The 18,667-nt window shown below is 40.9% G+C and overlaps 1 protein-coding gene across 1 annotated transcript in view; it reads right to left on the bottom strand.

Annotated features, from left to right (window-relative positions):
• The window catches only part of l(2)05287 (WD repeat-containing protein l(2)05287), a 151,315-nt gene that overhangs the window by 50,736 nt on the left and 81,912 nt on the right, over window positions 1–18,667 (bottom strand). The window contains exon 11 of the mRNA XM_083120484.1: window positions 16,064–16,218. Within this exon, the coding sequence (XP_082976610.1) occupies window positions 16,064–16,218 (155 nt within the window). The remainder of the gene's footprint in view (window positions 1–16,063; window positions 16,219–18,667) is intronic.

The following is an 18,667-nucleotide window of genomic DNA, read 5'->3' as shown; positions in this document are numbered from 1 at the left end:
TTTTAATTTGGTTCCATATTGGCTTGATGAGGTTCCTGTATTTTTCTCCACTGCTTGATTTTACGCGATTCTGTGTTGCATCGTTGTTTTGGTACAGGGCATCCGTCATGATTAAAATTTCTGTGTAACTTTGGTAATCCTCGTCTGTATAATCTTTAGGTTGCTTTTTGGTGATAAGTTCCCACAGGCCCACAGTGCCAGGATACCTAGTCCAGCTGTTTTTCTCGCCCAAATTAATTTTCACGTCGTCACCTTCGAACGTGACTTTCGATTTCCCAATTTTCCAAACCACACCCTCGTTAGGTTCCACAGAGGGGTACAATCCAAACACCTCGTCCTTTTCAAATTTCCCGGTGCTCAGGTAATCTCTCGCCAACGGACCTAATTCAACTACCTTGTCCGAAGAGGTACTGCCTAGAACCTGACGTCTCAGAGGTGCAGCTCCAAGTTCGAACGGGGTAGTGTGAATACTGGATATCGGTGTAGGCACAGCATAATTTCGAGCAGCAAGTGGCACGAGCTCGTTGATTAAATCTTTGTTTTGCTCGGTAACATCTTTGATGTCTTTACCTAGTCCACTTATAGCATCGATGATAGGTTGGTCCTGTCGCTTTTTCTCTTCGTAAATTCCGCGATTCTCTGATTTCCAACCCCTGAAGCGTTTGGCCAGGTAGTCGCGCAGCTTCAGGTTGTCGTCTGCGAGTTTGCGTTTCATCATTTGTTATTTATAATACGTCAAGACGTTTCTTGTAACGTCGCAACGTTTAGAAAATTGTTAATTTTGTTTCTGTACTTTCCGTCATTAGGTTTCCTCGTCATGTCTATCGTGGCAAATCCGAAATCATCTTGGTTCCAGCATGAAGAGCAAAATTTAGAAAACTGATTGAAGTTCATGTCCCCGCCTACATAATCATCGTAGGCGTGTTTTAAATTGGTGTGGTCTTGACGAAACAAGCAAATAAAATTAGCATTGTCTCGGAGAAGCTGCTTGGGAATTTTGGAGAAGGTCTGAGCAAGGTAGAAGCAGTCTATGCCTCTGTGCCGCCCCTGAGTAAAAAAATTGCGAATCTCGTTCTGGTTCTCCAAAATCACATCGTCGAAGACCACCACCGAATTTTCATGGCAGCAGTCTAGTGGCATTACTTCGGAGGCAAAGGTAGCTATGCTCAGCCCTTCGTACAGTTTTGTCAGCTGTTGATATTTTGCTTGCTCCAAACTTTTGGAAAAAACATACAAGTGCCTGTTCTTCCAATCTAACCAGTCGGGAGCAAGAAGAAAATTATCAATAAGTAAAGTTGTTTTCCCACACCCTGAAGGTCCGACAATAAGGCTGCGAATGTTGTCCGGCAACAATTCGCCGTTTTTCCTAGCCTGACACTCCGAGGGAAAATCTGGCAGTCGTCTCACCACATCCCAAGCACCTGTTACACAATCACTTCGTTTGCGTCTATCCAACTTTTTTCCTCGAGTCCCAACCATTTCACCAACAGTTTGTCACCTTTTCTACGTAATACTTTTTCGATAAGATACGTATTGGGGTATTTTGTTTTGGAGAGTTCCTCCTCGTAGAATCGCCCTTTCAAAATTTCGTCGCGATTATCTTTTATTATATACGTGTGACGGTTACCGGGTAACAATCGAGCAACGGTGAAAAGTTCTGTACTCCAGTTTTTGGTAAAGCCTTTTTCAAACATGCGCTTAAATTTACTAATTCTTACTTGGTCTCCAATTTTGAATTTCGGTTTTTTGTTAGTGGGCCGGTACTTGGGGCAATAAACAGTAGAGATCAGTCGTGCCTCATCAGACTTGCTGACATCGGCAGGCTTCATGCGTATCGTGCTATGCAAACTGTGATTATAGTCGTTTACGAGTTCCGGAAGTACGTCTACCCACTTGTGGTTACCTTGAAGCGTAAATCGTTTCCACATGCGTGTTTTGAGAGTACGGTTAAAACGTTCTACTACGCTGGCTTTGATGTGACTGAAAGTCGAGTAATGTTGAATATTTTGCTTCTGAACAAACTGTTGAAATATCGAGTTGTAAAATTCTTTTCCGTTATCCGTTTGAAGAAATCGAGGTCGCCTGCCACTTTCATTGAAAATAGTTTTGAATGCTTCCATTACGCACACACCTGTTTTAGCCTTGAGGGGCAAAGCCCACGCAAATTTTGAAAATGTATCTATAACAGTAAGAAGATACTTGTATCCTTTATTGATTTTATGTAAATTTTTTAGGTTGCCGCTACTCATTTCCACAAGGTCAGCCTGCCAAAGGTCATCCACGCCTTTGGTCACCACCGCCAGTCGTTTGTAGTTTCGTCGTGCAGGTTTATGAAGCTCGTTCACGATACCCTGCCTAGACATGGCGCGAAAATAAGAATATAGCCTGGATGGGATTTCTGGCTGCAGACAATGCTGGGTTTTCTATGTACAGCTTGTCACCTATTTCTATGTCGATAATTTGAGTGGCATCTTCGGCATAGGCAGTCTCGCGACTTTCGGGGTGTGTGAAATCGACCAGCTCAACTCCTCTTATTTTAGGCTCATCGCCAATGTTCGTCACGGTCATGGTTGGGTAGTGGGTTGCGTGAGGCAAAGACCAGTAGGAAACCTTGACGAACTGAAGTGTGCCAGCGAGGAAAAATTGATGATAGGCTTTTGCAGGAGTCAACATGTAGAGTTTGTAACCTGGATTGAAAGGGGAGGAGAACTCTCTGTTTGGTATGCTGTACAGTTCGATGACAATCGTAGACTTGAGATTGTCGATGCTGGCATTTAGAGTGTTTACGTTGGTTCGAACCTCAGTCTCCACATCCTCCAATCTGCCATTCACCGATTCCAGGTGTTCCTCGATAGCATGAACAACAGTGTCGTAGTTTGGTTTGATCTTTACATCGACAATAAGGCTCTTGAATTTTTCATTTAAGTCATGTATAGCTCGACCACAAGGAAAAAAACCTTCCGTCCAAAGCGTTCGCGCAACTTCCCTGCCGTTATCGGTGTTCAGGGCAGTGTTGCCAGGTCAGATTTGAAAAATTCGGGAGATTGTTCCTTGGAAACCAGAAGTTCTGCTACAAAATCCGATGATCTAATAGAAGAGGATGAACGACGTTCTTGGGGGGGGGGGAAGGGCGGCATAGTTGTGCGCACTGGGGGGGGGCAAGGGGGAGTGGCGCGCATTGTTTACGGTGTAAACGTCACAGATACTTTTGTAACAATGGTGCTAAACCCAGCACCCTGTGTTTGGCGAAAATATACCGAAGATCTCCATTTCAGGAGTGGACATGTTTCAAACAAAAGAAAGTAAACCGCCCGAAGGAACCGACCAACATCTTTCATCTCTTCCGCATTTTCCGGTTAGAGGGTGCGTGGAAAACACCCTCAAATTTGCCCTTTCTCAGCATCGACACAAGGGGTTGGGATGCCTCTATTATCGCCAGGAATTTTTATGACAGGAAATGGTAGAAAGTTGTGTTCACAGATGAAGCTAACGTGCCGCCTTCCGTTGTCGGCGATTTTCCACAATCTTTCAAGTCGAATGCTAACAATAACAAATCAATTTGCCTTCTGATGGTGTTCGTGTGCAGCTATCGATAGGGGTGGGCACGTGTCCTGCACCATAATGAAAAAATGCATTACGTATGTGAAATATATTTGGTGAAATAGACAGCATGTCTTCCTCAATAATTCAAGATAGCAACGCTTATGCTAGGGTGCCACCCATCCTCCCCATCTGCTAGAAATACACACACACACCCACAAACACATACATGTATAACATAATTTGCCCACGCTACGAAGTCAGTGTTTCTACCTCGTAAGGCAAGGACGTTTCACTGTGTTTGTGTCACTTCATCCATTTCATCAGTTTTTCATTCATCCATATTGTCGTACTTACCCGTAAAGGCACAAAAGCGACGTAAAATAACTAAAATAGAAATAGAGTTTAGGGTGGGATAAAATACAGCCATCTAAAAATAGTAATGTAGTAAAAGTAATAAAATAATGTCCTAGCACAATTGAGTAGCGTTTGACATAATTTCACAGTTCAAACAGCACTTTTCAGGGCTGAGTGGAGTTCCACTCCACATCTCCCCTCCATGTTCAAGTAAGATGAGCAGGAAACGTGTTTTTGAGCTGGCCGTCGGAGGTGCCATAGCAATAGTTTATTATGGAATCCTACCGAGAAATCAATAGGTCTGGCAACACTGACGTTGGCGACTCTGAAGGCTTCTTCCTCCTGTCTTTTTCCCCCACCCGCCAGCGCGATGGGGTCTGCGCAGGTTTCTTTCCTTGTGGTTCCACTATAGTTGGGTGCTGAAATTAGCTATAGTCGATTCCTGACTTGCCTCGATACTCCCAATTTGCTCTTTCACGCTGGCAATAATCTGCTGCAGGCTTTCTACAAGCGTCAACTTGGAGCTCTGTATTACAAGGTCGTGGACCTGGGTTCTAATTTCCGCAAACAATTCATGCAGCTCGGTGATGTTCTGGTTGGTAGGTAAAGTCGCGACAGACCCCCGTATCGATTCAATTTCGGATTGGATGTTTTTGATGTCGTCGGATTTGAGTATTCGGTTGAGAGTTCTCTTCACGCTTTTCAGTTCCTGAGAGGTAGGCAGGGTGGCCACCGTGTTTTGGAGCAATTCCAAAGCTTTTTTCACCGCGTCCAACTCGGAGGCATCGGCAGCAGCACGTATGCCTTCTTGCAGTTGCGTTATGTCATCCTGGGTGGGGGTAGATTGTTGCAGGGTTTCCAACTTAGTCTGTATGTCGTCGATCAAGTGATGGAAATGAGACAACTCGGATTCTGCATTCAGATTTTCCAGTTTGGCGATTTGCTGTTGGACGTTGGCCAGTGTATCCCTGATGCCCGGCAGTTTGGTTTCCAGCTCATCGTGAACGTTCGCCAGATCATTTCTAATGGCAGCAAGAGCATCCTCAATATGGGTTATGGTGCCTTGCAGCTTCCCGAAATCCTCGTAGGTCTCAAGTTGGAGTTTGATGTTGGCCACGCTACGGGCAATGGCGTTCAGTTCGCTGGACGACGGTAGATTGTTGATAAAATCCTCCAGCGTTTGGAGTTTAGTTTTTACTTCGTTGATGGCCGCATGCAAAGCATCCGTTTGAAGCTCAGCCTTGATGCTTTCCAACGTAGGGATTTCGAAAGATTGAAACTGTTCGCGCAATTTAGCAATACTAGCGTTCACGCGATCGTAGTCGCCTTGTGTTTTAATGCTTTGGATGATAGTTTGCAGTTCGGTCTGGATGTTGCTTGTTTGATCCTGCAAGCGTTGTTTCAGCTGTTCAACGTCTGAGGTTTGCGTTTGTTGCAGCTTCAGAAGTTCGTTCTGCAGATTGCCCACACTCAGTGCCAGCTTGTCGAGATTGTCTATCGACGCGAGGTCGGTGTATTTTTGCAGCAGCGATTTTAGCTCTGCATCAATCTTGAGTACAGGGTCCAAGCACTGAGACTGCAAGCTGGCTATCTCGGACTGGAGGCTGGAGTTGAGCGTGGACTGGAGGGCCTGGAGATCGCTTCGCAGCTTCTTGACCCTGACGTCGAGCATGAGAAGCTCGTCGCCATGGTCGTCGCGTTTCGTATGGCCAAAAATATCGTTAGGCATTATTGTTATTTATTATAGGATAGCTAATTTTCATTTCTATGAAAAGAGGGATGAGTTTGTCGTAGTCGTCCAAGAGCTCTATGTACAGGCGATCGCCAGCAGATACATCGTACGTGGTGGTACTGTTCATCCTATCGTGTTTGATGCGATAGATGTTCTTGCCGGAGGAAATTTTGGCCTCTCCTTTATTCTCGGGATTCATGTCAAACTGCAGTTTGCCGGAGATGGGGAATTGGTAATAATTCAAGTTGTTGTTGAATATGTAGAAAGTCTTGCCCACATCCTCGTCGTACTGGGTCAGGATGCTATTCAAGTGTATAATCAACAAACCGTTGAGTTTAGATAATAGGGAGGGTAACAGGTCCCAGCTTGCAGGTGGCGACGGTGCGCTTTGGGCGGATGCCTCCATAGCCTGCTTCCTGAAGCCAAACAGGTTCATAGGCATTGTTAATTTATTTTATATTTAGCGATTCGTTTCGAGCAAGCCAATTTCAGCGTTGGTAAAGCAAAGCCCTTTTTCTTTACCCCCTACGCAAACGTAAAGCATGCCGGGGAAGGAGGGAGTGGGATATGTTTGCTTCGTACAAAAAAAAAAAATTAGGTTAAGTTAACCTCTCTCCGAGAACTGACCCCGAGCGCCCATTTTCAGCGAGCGCCATTTCAGCGAGTTTAGTGTTTTGTAGAGCGAGTTGGCAACACTGCCAGTGAGGTTAACATACATTATCAAAGGCACATCGTGAAAGGCTACGTTTTGTTCGGGCACACGTACACTCACACACACACAAAAAGCTAAAAAAATTATACACCGTGAAAGGCTACGACGAGTTGGAAACACTGCTAGTAGGAAACACTGCTAGTGAGGTTAACACACACCGTGAAAGGCTACGCCTCGCCCGGGCACATGTACACACACACACACACACACACACACACACACACACACACACACACACACACAAAAAAAAAAAAAAAGCTAAAAATTATACACCGTGAAAGGCTACGACGAGTTGGAAACACTGCTGGTGGGGTTAACATACACCATAAAAGGCTACGCCTCGCCCCGAGTTGGCAACGCTGCTTGTGAGGTTAACATACACCGTGAAAGGCTTCAAAATATCATATAGTGGAATTTTTGTAGAGTGGGTTGGCAACACCGACGAGCCTCAAATGATAATTCGAGCCTCAAATGATAATTCGAGCCTCAAATGATAATTCGAGCCTCAAATGATGATTCGAGCCTCAAATGATAATTTGAGTTTTGTCAGTGTTGCCAATTCCTATTTGTAGGTTAGCTTAGCCAGTGAAAGATCATATAGTGGAATTTTCTTCGGATGGGTTGGCAAAACCCAAGCCTCAAAGGAGGAACATCCAATAGAGTTGCCAAATATAAAAAGGGGACAATAGGTCCCCCTCATAAAAGGCTACAGTAAGGGCCCACAGGTCGCCAACACTAGGCCCCCAACAGTGTTGCCAGACATAAAGAGTACATGGACCCCTCAGGCCCTTTGATGAAAGTTTACAGTGAAAAACCCAGTAGGTTAACAACACTGTCAAAGGATCTACGGCGGTGTTGCCAGATGTAAACAGGGGGGCAATGGACCCCCCTCATAAAAGGCTACAGTAAGGGCCCACAGTGTTGCCAACTCTGTGCCCTCAAAATATACATCATAAAAGGCTACGACGAGCCTCAAATGATGATTCGAGCCTCAAAAGAGGATTTAGAACTGTCTTTTTGTGTCTACTTTTAAACATTCCTGTCCAAACTTCATGTATATTCCTATCGTCCCTATTTAATTTGTTCTCTCTTTCTTTACAAATATATGATTCTTCATAAACGTTCCTTCTTCCTAATTTACTCTCCTCCCTTAAAACTCGACGCTCCACGATTACATGGTCTTCTTCGAGGATATGTTCTGACAAACCCATTTTGGGAACCATTTCTCTTATGTCTTTATCATGTTCCCCCCCACCTTATGTTCATGTTTCTCCCCGTTTGGCCGATGTACTCTTTATTACATTTGCATGTTATTCCATACACTCCCTTCAAATCTCCTTCTTCCTTCTTTCCTTTATCTCCTTCTTTTTTATATTTCGTGAAATGTTTTTCTAGAGTTTTAGGGGCCCTCATTTCGCATTTAATTCCATATTCTTTTACTATTTTTTTCTGATAACCCACGAAAATAAGGGATACCTATGAATCTAAAATTTTCTTTCTTCTCCTTTCCATTAGCTGTCTCTTTTTCGGTGTCATTTTCCAATTTATTCTTTTCTCAGTTTTCCAAAATGTGGATCTTGCCTTACTTAGTTCTTTTCTCATTTCACTCTCTTTATACCCATTCTTCTTGCCTATTCTTATTATCCAATTAATTTCCTTGTTCAAATCTGCTTTGATGTTACATAAAACAACTATTTTGAAGATTGTGAGTCATTGCACCACACAAGATAGTAATTTTTAAATTTACTAAGAAGTATATACTACATATCAGTGGCGGCTGGAAAGAAATCAACATGGTCATGCTAACCAATTAGCAGAACCGTAGCTGACCCAAATCGCTTGCACACATGCCCTTTTCAAACCACTGCGGTGATGCATGTGTCAGCGTATATGCTGTCAAAAGTCTCGACAAATCAGAGAAAAGTACTGCCTAAGGAGAATGGCATGATTTCCCACGTAACACGAAGCGACAGAAGCTTCTGCAGCAGACGACATTCCCATTGCAAACGTACTGCTTCTAACGAGGAGTATGACTGCCGTGTGCCTGAGAAAACGAAGAATTCGAAGGAAAAATAAGGTAAAAAAGGATGTCACAGTATGGATTTTATATTTTCATGTTAATAAGCACAAATACGTTTTATTTTGCTGTAAAATAGATCATGCTGAGCATGACTAGCATGACCGTCAGAGCTGCTACTGCTACATATTACACTATATAAGCGAGTACAAATAATTTCTTCATAAAAATGAAAACTTAACGATCTCTAATGTGCATTTTCACCATGTTTCTAGCCCCGAGGGCCATGCGCAAGCAAAGATGTGAAGCTTCAAACAAAAGCACATAGTTTCCAGTCTGTAATTGCTGACGTCACCCCTATTTTGACACTGAACAAGTCCAGTTGGCACATGCGCACTACAAAATTTGTAGCTGTACTGAAGATACAAAATTCCCGTAGTTGTAGCAAAACTTTCGGTACAGCTACATTTCTTCTCAGTATTTTGAGGTAAATTTTAAATGCGACAAGTGCCGCCCCCCCCCCTCCAAATCGACAATAATGCTTACTTTTGCAGGAGGTCATAAAGACACATGGATGTCTGGAAGGGGAGGGGGGACAAGAAGGGGCCATGGCCTTACCCCCTTGGAAAATGAAAGTCAACCAAAAATTATATATTTCATCCATATAATTTAATTTCAGCCACAATCATATGTGTTAATTATTGCATGAACATGATACATTCAAATTGAAGCAATGTACTTTGAGGCGACAATAATATCATGGGGGAAAATGTGTCTTCTTTGCCCCCCCCCCCCCCCCGAAAAACATCCTGTAGACACTTATGTAAAGACAAAGTGTATTACATGGAAATACAGATAATATGGATTATAAATATCTTGATATCGCAGATTATGTAATCTGTGTAATTTATTTCATTAGTATCTGAATGATTCTAATATTCTGCATCGTTATTTTGAAGAGGAACATGCCTCATTTGTGGCACCCCTGATAAAAATGCCTCGTTTGCACCATTCCCCGAATAAATCCTGTGGATATCCATGGTGAAAGAGACTGCAAAATGTCATTAATTACTATGTAAAACACAACATGCAGTGCAAAAAGAAGTGATCCATTTTCCACTACAATGACAAAGCAATAGTGCCAGTAATAAATGGCTCAGTACGTTAACAGCATTGATCATTGTCAGTAGGGATGGGCCGATATGAAATTTTGGCCGATACCGATAAAGTAACGATATAAAATTTACCGATAACCGATATTCTACCGATCCGATATAAAATTAGAAATGGTCGTTGAAGAACCTGAAAGGTTCATTGACCTCCTTAAAAAATGTGTGTTTCAAGGTGACTGCAGTGAAAAAGAAATTGCATATTTAGACATTTACTTTTTTAGAAATGAGGGCATGGAGATTATCCATAAAAATTACAACAAAATGGCAGAATTTTGCACTAAATTATCAGATATTTATCGATATATCGGATCGGTAAAATAATCGGTAATTTTACCGATAAACCGATATGCCTATATCGGCCGATATCGATAGAGTACCGATTAATCGGTCCCGTCCCTAATTGTCAGTATACGTATAGGATCTCACCAGCTAGAAATTATTATTACAAGAACAATAAGACATACACTTTCTGGAATTACAATTATTTTTTTCCACAAAATATTTGCTCACAAATATTAAAATTACAATACGTTTAGAACAGTCAGGTTTACATGTCAGTTTCCTCAATATCTTTTATGATAATGTAAAAAAGTATGTTCAAGTTATTGACTTCCCTGCAGAAACGACAATTTTTTTTAGTTAATATACAGTTTCCAAATTTATGTATTTTCCCTACTTTATGTTGCTTTCTGTTCTGTGACTTTCGCTAGTCATGACAATGAGAATGAATGGTTTAATTAGTAATACTCTTTATCTGTAGTCACTTTCTGCTACCTTTAATGAATGGTGATGAGCAGTGTGGGGAATGGAGGAGCAGGGGAATCCCACACTCTCAACTAGGCGTTGTTCCTTTTTTGTTCCGAGTTCACTTTATGCACAGGTAAGCTAATCGAGACTGGATTTGGTATTGAACCTGGAGGGCCCTTTGAATACAAGGGGACTAAATTTCCACTGTGTCTTAAGGGAAGCATTCCCTACAGGTATGCTTACATAAAGCACCACTCCCCCTGTTTCTCATTTAAAGCATAGAAATATCCCCCAGCCATCCCCAAGGTTTGAGCAATATTCCCCCCTCACCCACAACTAACATTCCATTTAAGGGCTAAGAAGATAAATTTGATAAATATCACATTTTTATGTTATTTCCCTTTTGCACAACAAGTTAAGTTAATTTCAATATAAGATAAATTTAATTTAATTTTTTAAAAAAATTGTCATAGACAGAAATATTTTTGAAATGACAATGAGAATATGCACAAGTGTAAGACCTAGTTTCATTAATCTTCCAAGCGGGCAGCAAGAATATTTATTAAGAAAAAATTTAATTACAAAGCATAGTTTACACTCCAATCATTGCTCCATTTTATTCTCAAGAAAAATACTTTGGTATATAAACATAAATAATCCTACCAAATTTTATTTGTATATAGTTGAAATCATTAATTTGGGTAACACTCTAATTGCAATACTCATATATCAAATTTGAATTAATATACCACTTAAATAGGTACGTTATTCAGGGTAGCTACGATTTTTTGATTATGAAATTCCCTGACTTTTCCAGGTTTTCCAGATCAGAAGTAATTATTTCCAGATATGTTTGTCATTACGATTTTTGCTTTTGAACCTCATGTTTTTCAATTAAATATGTAGGCACGTTAATTATTATGAATATGAATATACACAGTTATTAGCTGAAAATTTACCAAGTGCTATTCAATGAAAAAATAAATAACTATTGTACTTCCCCATTTTCACTAAGTCATTACAATTAAGGTGGTGTAAAAAATCAATAAAAAAATGTGGCATATATCAAAGCTTTACAACGTAACCTGTATACAACCGCAATTAGCCTATATCAATACAAATGAGAAACAACAGAAAATTAGGTCTAGGTCATGTACCTTTAGAAAATATGCAATAAGTTTAATAATTATATTTTTTTAATTTATTGAAAATAGTACATATTACGGAAATTCAGAACTTGAATGGGGCCGGTGACCAACCATACACCTAAAAAAATATATACGCGGGCCATACTTTGGAATCAAATATCTCCATTATTTGAGTTTCCCACATGCTGGAACCAATTTTATATTACGGAAAACATCGAAATCTGTCTTTTAAAAGGTAACAGTTCTGAATGTTTTATGATTTTTTTTTTTTAATTTTCCTAGCATGAAGACTAATTATCATAGAATTTTGGCAATCACTGTGACACAAAATTTGAACTTTCCTTAAAATAATGAGCACTATTTGGATTCGAAAAAAGTTATTTATATTGAAAAAAACAACAACTTCAAAATGACCTTACTCAATCATACACGGTATTCTCCGGTTGACAAGCGACAGTAAGTATCGTAAACTAGTGGGAATGAATGTAGAAATAAATCTGAACCTTAGTAAAGTGCATTCAGGGTCTTTATTTTAATTCTAAGACAACCAAACCTGACATTCTTAACCTAACCACAAAAGCATATATTCACAATATCTTAAGTAATTGCTAAAACTCTGCAGTATGTGTTAACAGACATAAATCGAAATCGAACCATGTAAAATTTGCATTTGTAGTATGATGAAATCGTAATAAAACAAAGGAACTTGGGCTCGTTTTCACCACTTTTCAGCATAATTTCATTCTACACGCAAACAATACGTAAAATTACTATCAGCATGAAACCAACATTCCTAACCTAACAACGTGTGACCAGCGTACGTTAATTCCTCTATTTCGCACCAGTTTTTAAAAATAAATTAAGTTCTACATGCACAAAACATGTGCATATTCAAATAATGACGTCACTGATACTGGATAAAATCACTAATTTCTCAGGTGTAACACATCTCTGCAATGTAAAAAACTACGACAACGAGCAAATGAACTAGTTGATCAAGTTGCTTCTGAACGGGTCGCAAACGAAGGACTCAAATTCACAGAACGGGTTCACGGGGGGAACGAAGTAGTGAGTCCCTTTGTTTTTACTTGGCATCCGGACCCATCCAGTGTGATGTCAACCACAGCCAGTTATGTGAAATTCTGCTCTTCAAGCTTTATTGCAGATCCAAAACCAATGAACTGTCCAAACACCAACCTGCTCCGCTTCACGTATCAAAAGAGAACCGGTTCCAAACGGATGTGTTCTTGAAGAAAGAAAATTTCCTCACCACACACAAAGCTAAAGCAACATTTTTTTCCGCAAGAAATTCTGAGGATGGCTGGTGTGTAGGTTTCGTCTTGAGTAGCTTGTTCTCTAAGGAAAAATCTCATGCCTCTCCAAATTCCGGTCTTGAACAGGTTCACAAAAACGAGTCGCAAAATGAACGGATTCAAGAACCTAGATCCGAGAGAGAATAAATATAGAATTGAAATGCGAAGGAACGATAATTTTGTACGTAACAGACTAGAAGTCATAATGACGACAGGAACAAGTTTCTGAACTGAATCTTTTGGGGGGACTGGAATCACAAGAACCGAATTCGGGAGTGGAAATGAACCCTTCGTTCATTTTGTAACTGGTTCTCCTGCAACTCCAAAATGCATGTAAATTCCAGAAAATATGCAAAATTCCCTGACTATTCCATGACTTTTCCCTGTCCAACCAAATTCCCTGACTTTTCCCTGTTTTGCAGGTTTTCCTGTAGTGTAGCAACCCTGTTATTCTCAAACACTATAGTAAAAATTAGTAACTGGTGTAGTACTAATATCAAAATCATTGAATGACGGGAATCATGATAAATAAATAACAATTTATTTTTCGGTAAGCACAACTATCATACTAGGGGCTTCTTTTGAATATCCACATGGTGGTTTAAGTTTATTATGCAGAATTAGTGCAAAAAGTAGCGAAGTATACTTTTTTGTAATTGTAGGTGTAGTGAAGCTACATTTTGGAAAAGTCTACTTTTCTAATGTAGCGTTCTGATTACTGCACACTACAATCCATGGTTTCGGGTAGGGCAGCCAGACAGTATGGTGTGCCTGTCCACTATCCATGTTTAATTCGTGTGAGAAGTGAAGTATGGTATATGTTTCTTTGATTGGACTTTCTATGATGTTGTGTGTTGTGTTTTTTTAGATTTTGTGGCAGGGGAAGAAAAATATATGGTGCCCGGTCACAATGGTGCCTGAAAATCCACAGCTGGTACCTGAATTTTGAAATTCAGTTCTCAAATGTATACGAGGGGCATATCATAAAGAATTACACTTTATTGTTTTAATGCAAAATGAAATGGCGTAATTCCACGCACTGCGCAGGATGGGCGCATAGGTACCTTGTCTACCGCCAGGTGGCAGCACCGTGTGACAGTGCGTAGTCTGTGGCCTGTGCAGCCGTCGAAGCACAACGTCACGAGTGCTGTTGCGGACAACATGGAACAAGATGAACGTGGTCAACGATGGACGAGTTGGTTTTTGTGGAAGGAAGGGGAAACAACAGCACGTATCCATAGACGGTTAGTGGCTGTGTGTGGCAAGTATGCAGTGTCACGGAAAACTGTGTATAATTGGGTAACTGGCTGGAAAAACAGTCAAACGTCGACGGAGAAGGGAAAGAGTCCAGGGCGACATGTGAGTGTGAAAACAGACGCAAACATCGCGCGTGTGGAAAATGTCATACTGGAGAACAGGCGTGTGACGTTTACGGAACTGGAGAGGATTACGGGATTAAGCAGACGAACCCTGCAACGCATTGTGCACAGTGACTTGAAAATGGGTAAAGTGTCAGCTCGGTGGGTACCGAAATGTCTTAACACATGCCACAAACAACAACGCGTAGACATTTCCAGGGAGCTTTTGGAACTTTACGACCAGAATCCAGCTGATTTCATGGGGAAGCTTGTGACAGGTGAAGTGTGGCTGCATTACCACGAACCGGAAACCAAATCCCAATCCATGCAGTGGAAACATAAGGGTAGCCCCCCACCCAAGAAATTCAACACAGCGCCCACGGCTGGGAAACAAATGGCCACTGTGTTTTGGGATAGTGATGGCATCATACTCATTGATTGGCTACCGAGGGGAACCACCGTTAACAGTGCAGTCTACGTGGCAACACTGACTCGGTTGCGTCGTGCAATTCAAAAGAAGAGGTAAGGCAAATGGGGCAAAGGTGTGCTTCTCCAACATGACAATGCCCGCCGCACACCAATCGTGAAACAACAGCTGCTATTGACCGACTGGGTTTCAAGGTGTTACCACATCCAGCATACTCTCCCGATTAAGCACCATCCGATTTTCACTTGTTTGGCACCATGAAGAAGCCCCTGCGTGGTCACCATTTCAACAATTGTGAGGAACTCCATGAGGCTGTCCAGCGATGGGTGCACACAACTCCAAAGAACTGGTTTCAAAATGGTCTCGAACGACTTCCACACCGCTGGCGTAAGTGTCTACAGCTCCAGGGGGACTATGTTGAGAAAGTGCATATAACCGATTAAATGTATCTATGTCTGTATGTATCGAATACAATAAAGTGTAATTCTTTATGATACGCCCCTCGTATTTTTAAATATTTCAGTTCGTTTATGGATATTTCTATTATCTTTATAAATAATGAGTACAATATGTATTTATTAATATGTGTGTGTTTTATGTATCACATGTATCATTAAATCTGAATAATAATTCACTGTTATTAGCCGAATTTTAAAATCTGCAGTGATATATGAATATATTTCATAGTTATTCATGCTGTTACCATTGGAGCCTTCTTTAGGAAGGCCACTCTGCTGCAAGATTTAATTACTTTTAATCCAATATTATATTAACTAATAAATTAAATGTTTTAATAAATACACATAAATAAGTTACTAACTTTTTCCGTGAGACTTGCATTTAGAGGTTCTATTAATTCCATTGGCCCCTGGGAACTAGTTGCTTCACTGCTGGGCTGGTTTTCAGTTCCTATCGTTTCCCTGCATGCTGCTAGGAGCACTGGTGTAGCCAGTTTGTCTGATCTATTTGGTGCACACACTGGGTTGTGATGTGCCTGACCGTTGTTAATGTTAAGTTCATGCAGAAAGTGCATAATTCTTTTAAGATCACATTTCAAAATGTGTAGCCTTGTTTTAGTTGGATTCATGGCTTTCTTAGCCCGTAATTGCGAAGAAGAAACAAAAATACTGGTTCCTGAGAAATACGGGCTGGCGCATGATTTTTTTTTTTGTTTTGTCTTCCCCTGTTTTGTGGTTATGTGAAACGCACAATGCATACCTTCATAGTCTCTAAAATCTCAGAAACACATGCCATTGTGCACTTCCCACACAAATTAAACACAACAGCAGACAAGTATATCATACACAGATCCCTTTCCTGCAGCAGTTAACACTAAAGAACAGGAGATACATATGGAGCAGGCAGGCTGACAACGGTGCACTTTTTGGCATTCAACAAACCCAAAAACAACAAACACTCCAAGCAAAAATGCTGCAAGTTCCAAAGATGATGATAGCAGTCGTCACCGAAATTAATAATAATAAAAAAAAATGCAGAGTGAGTACGTGTCTCTAGTTTCAAAAATATGAATAATGCATACCTGTTCAGTGTTCATGTAATAAAGTACAGCATTCCTTTGCCAATCCTCCTTAGCTTCTGTGACTTCAGGAACAAAAATGGCAAGAATTACAGGGGATGTAGATACCTCTTTTTTCACATACACAGGATTTGGGTCTGACGGCTTAAATACATACACTGAAAAAATAAAAAATATTGTTTCAGTTTGTTAATCTCAAGAGTAGGACAAAATAGAGAATTCTGCGCCCGAAAGTGGAGCTCGGTGGAGCTCGCCTTAATGGTTTGCTCTCGTAAGGCATGAGCTCCATTTTCTCGCAGTGTTGCCAACACCTTACTCGAAAAAAATCACCAAGGTTTTTTTCTTGGTCTAACCTAACCTAAAGCAAGGAGCTGGCAACCTTGCTTGAGGCTTGCCTTACAAGAGCAAACCATTAAGGCGAGCCCTATTTTCTCGCAGTGTTGCCAACACCTTACTCGAAAAAATCACCAAGGTTTTTTTCTTGGTCTAACCTAACCTAAAGCAAGCAGCTGGCAACCTTGCTTGAGGCTTGCCTTACAGTGCATAAAGCAATTTTTGCCAACCTACCGGTACCCTTGCCAACACCTACCTACAGCCTTTTTTTTTCTTTTTACTTGGCAAGGGCTTACACTGGCGTAACATACACACACTGGGCAAGGAGAGCCGGCAACAAACACACACTGCCGTAAAAGAGAGAGAGATGGATGGATGGATGGCAACACAGTATGTGTGTGCGTGTGTGTGTATAATATGTAGCATTATTAACTAGAGTGTGTTGGCAACCTACCTGCAACTAAAAAAAAGATATGCCAACGTTGCTGTAAGATGAAGAGAGAGAGAGACCTAGAGCTGGCAACAGTGGTGAGCGAATGCGCCTTATCGTAAATTTTTTCCAAGTCCCGGGGGCCAATGTTTATATATATCGTGACCTTTGTAAACCTCTCTCGCGGGAACGATGTGCCACACACGCGCGCGCGCGTGCCTCTCATTATTTTCGTATTGTGACGCAAAGAAACAAATAATAATTGTTGTTTTTTAGGATTCCTGGCCCCTATAACCTCGCCAGGGTGCGTGGTGCCCAACCGAAAAAAGTAAAAGGTTTTCTAACGGCTGCGGTTCTAGATAACCACACCTCTGTAGAGTTTCACGTGAGATCGAATTTCTTCCGGAATGTCTTTTAGTTCGTACATCTGACCGTACATGCTGTTCATTATCAATTTAGCTGTGTTCTGTTTCGCGTCCATTTCGAACAATTTGCCCGGCAGCAAGGTCTCGCAATTTTTAGCTTTCTTGATTTTTTTACGCAAGGCCATGTCCTTGCGAATGCACGTGGAGCGTTGAGCGTGTGGGGCGAGAAATATCCGCTTCTATGCAGCCGGTTGGGGATTCGTGTCGCCCCACACGCTCAACGCTCCACGTGCATTCGCAAGGACAACATTGACTTCCGTGCCCGGTTGCATAGAAGTGGATATTTCTCGCCCCACACGCTCAACGCGACACGTGCATTCGCAAGGGGGGTGGGGGAGAGATGACTTTCGTTCTGTGGTATCGATGTAGGTCAGATCAAACACAGTAATGTGAAAGCTTCTGCACAGAAGAGTAACGTTTTTACAACTGTACGCGATTATACTACTGTTTTGTGTGTGTTAAATTGCTAGCAGATTTTTTGTAGGTAAGTTTTGTTTTTTGTTATTTCTTTTGCATGTGTGTGTGTGTTAATAATAATAATTGCGAGTTGTGTTAGTGAACACGAAGTGGTGTTTTGATTAAACAACGAAATTACGCTAAACAAAAATATGAGCATACATAACGTGCGCTTGAAAAAACTATTCTTCATCGCGAATAACATAAAATCGAGGTAACAATCTGAGGGAGGGGAGGGACGATGATTATGATCATGTTAGTTTACTCATGGTGGATGGTATTGACGCGTGTACTCTGGGTTGGATTTGTTTTTTTTAAGTCTACTTTATGCACAGTAAGGCTAATCGAAACTGGACCTACAGTGGGATCCGAACCACCTCCGCCGAGTATCGAACTTGGAGTTTAAAATTATACAAGTGTACAGGGGAAACTTTATCTTTTTGAATTTGTTGATACTCTGGGTTGGATTTGTTGTTTTAAGTCTACTTTATGCACAGTAAGGCTAATCGAAACTGGACCTACAGTGGGATTCGAATTATACATGTACACAGAGGGAAACTTTATTTTTTTTTGTCTGTGAAGGTTCTAAGGTTTTGTGAACATGTTGGAAAAGCACTAGTATATACATAGAGCAAAGTTACAAGGTTCTACGTCCCATAAGAGTCCTATTGGAAACATAATGATTAGTGCTTAAACAAGAATATTTTCATAGTTTCACACCTCTACTCGAATGGTAGAAAAATATACTAGTAGGCAATAAAATCTGAAGAAGATTCGTGTCTAGCAAAAATAAGCTAAATAGAATTACACATGCATGCAATATTTATTGTGCTTTTTCTATCTACAATCATATTTTTCTTGTATATTTTTTTTATTTTTTTTATAGGGTTGACTAAAGCACATATTTGAGGAAGACAACACCACCCATATATAAATAAACCCCTCAAACTAACACTAATTAGA

Source organism: Lepisma saccharinum, chromosome 4 (assembly GCF_977018435.1).
Source record: "Lepisma saccharinum chromosome 4, izLepSacc3.1, whole genome shotgun sequence".
In the NCBI taxonomy this organism is placed as follows: Eukaryota; Metazoa; Arthropoda; class Insecta; order Zygentoma; family Lepismatidae; genus Lepisma; species Lepisma saccharinum.
The sequence above is the reverse complement of the archived record's forward strand: the minus strand, read 5'-3'. Positions and strand labels throughout refer to the sequence as shown.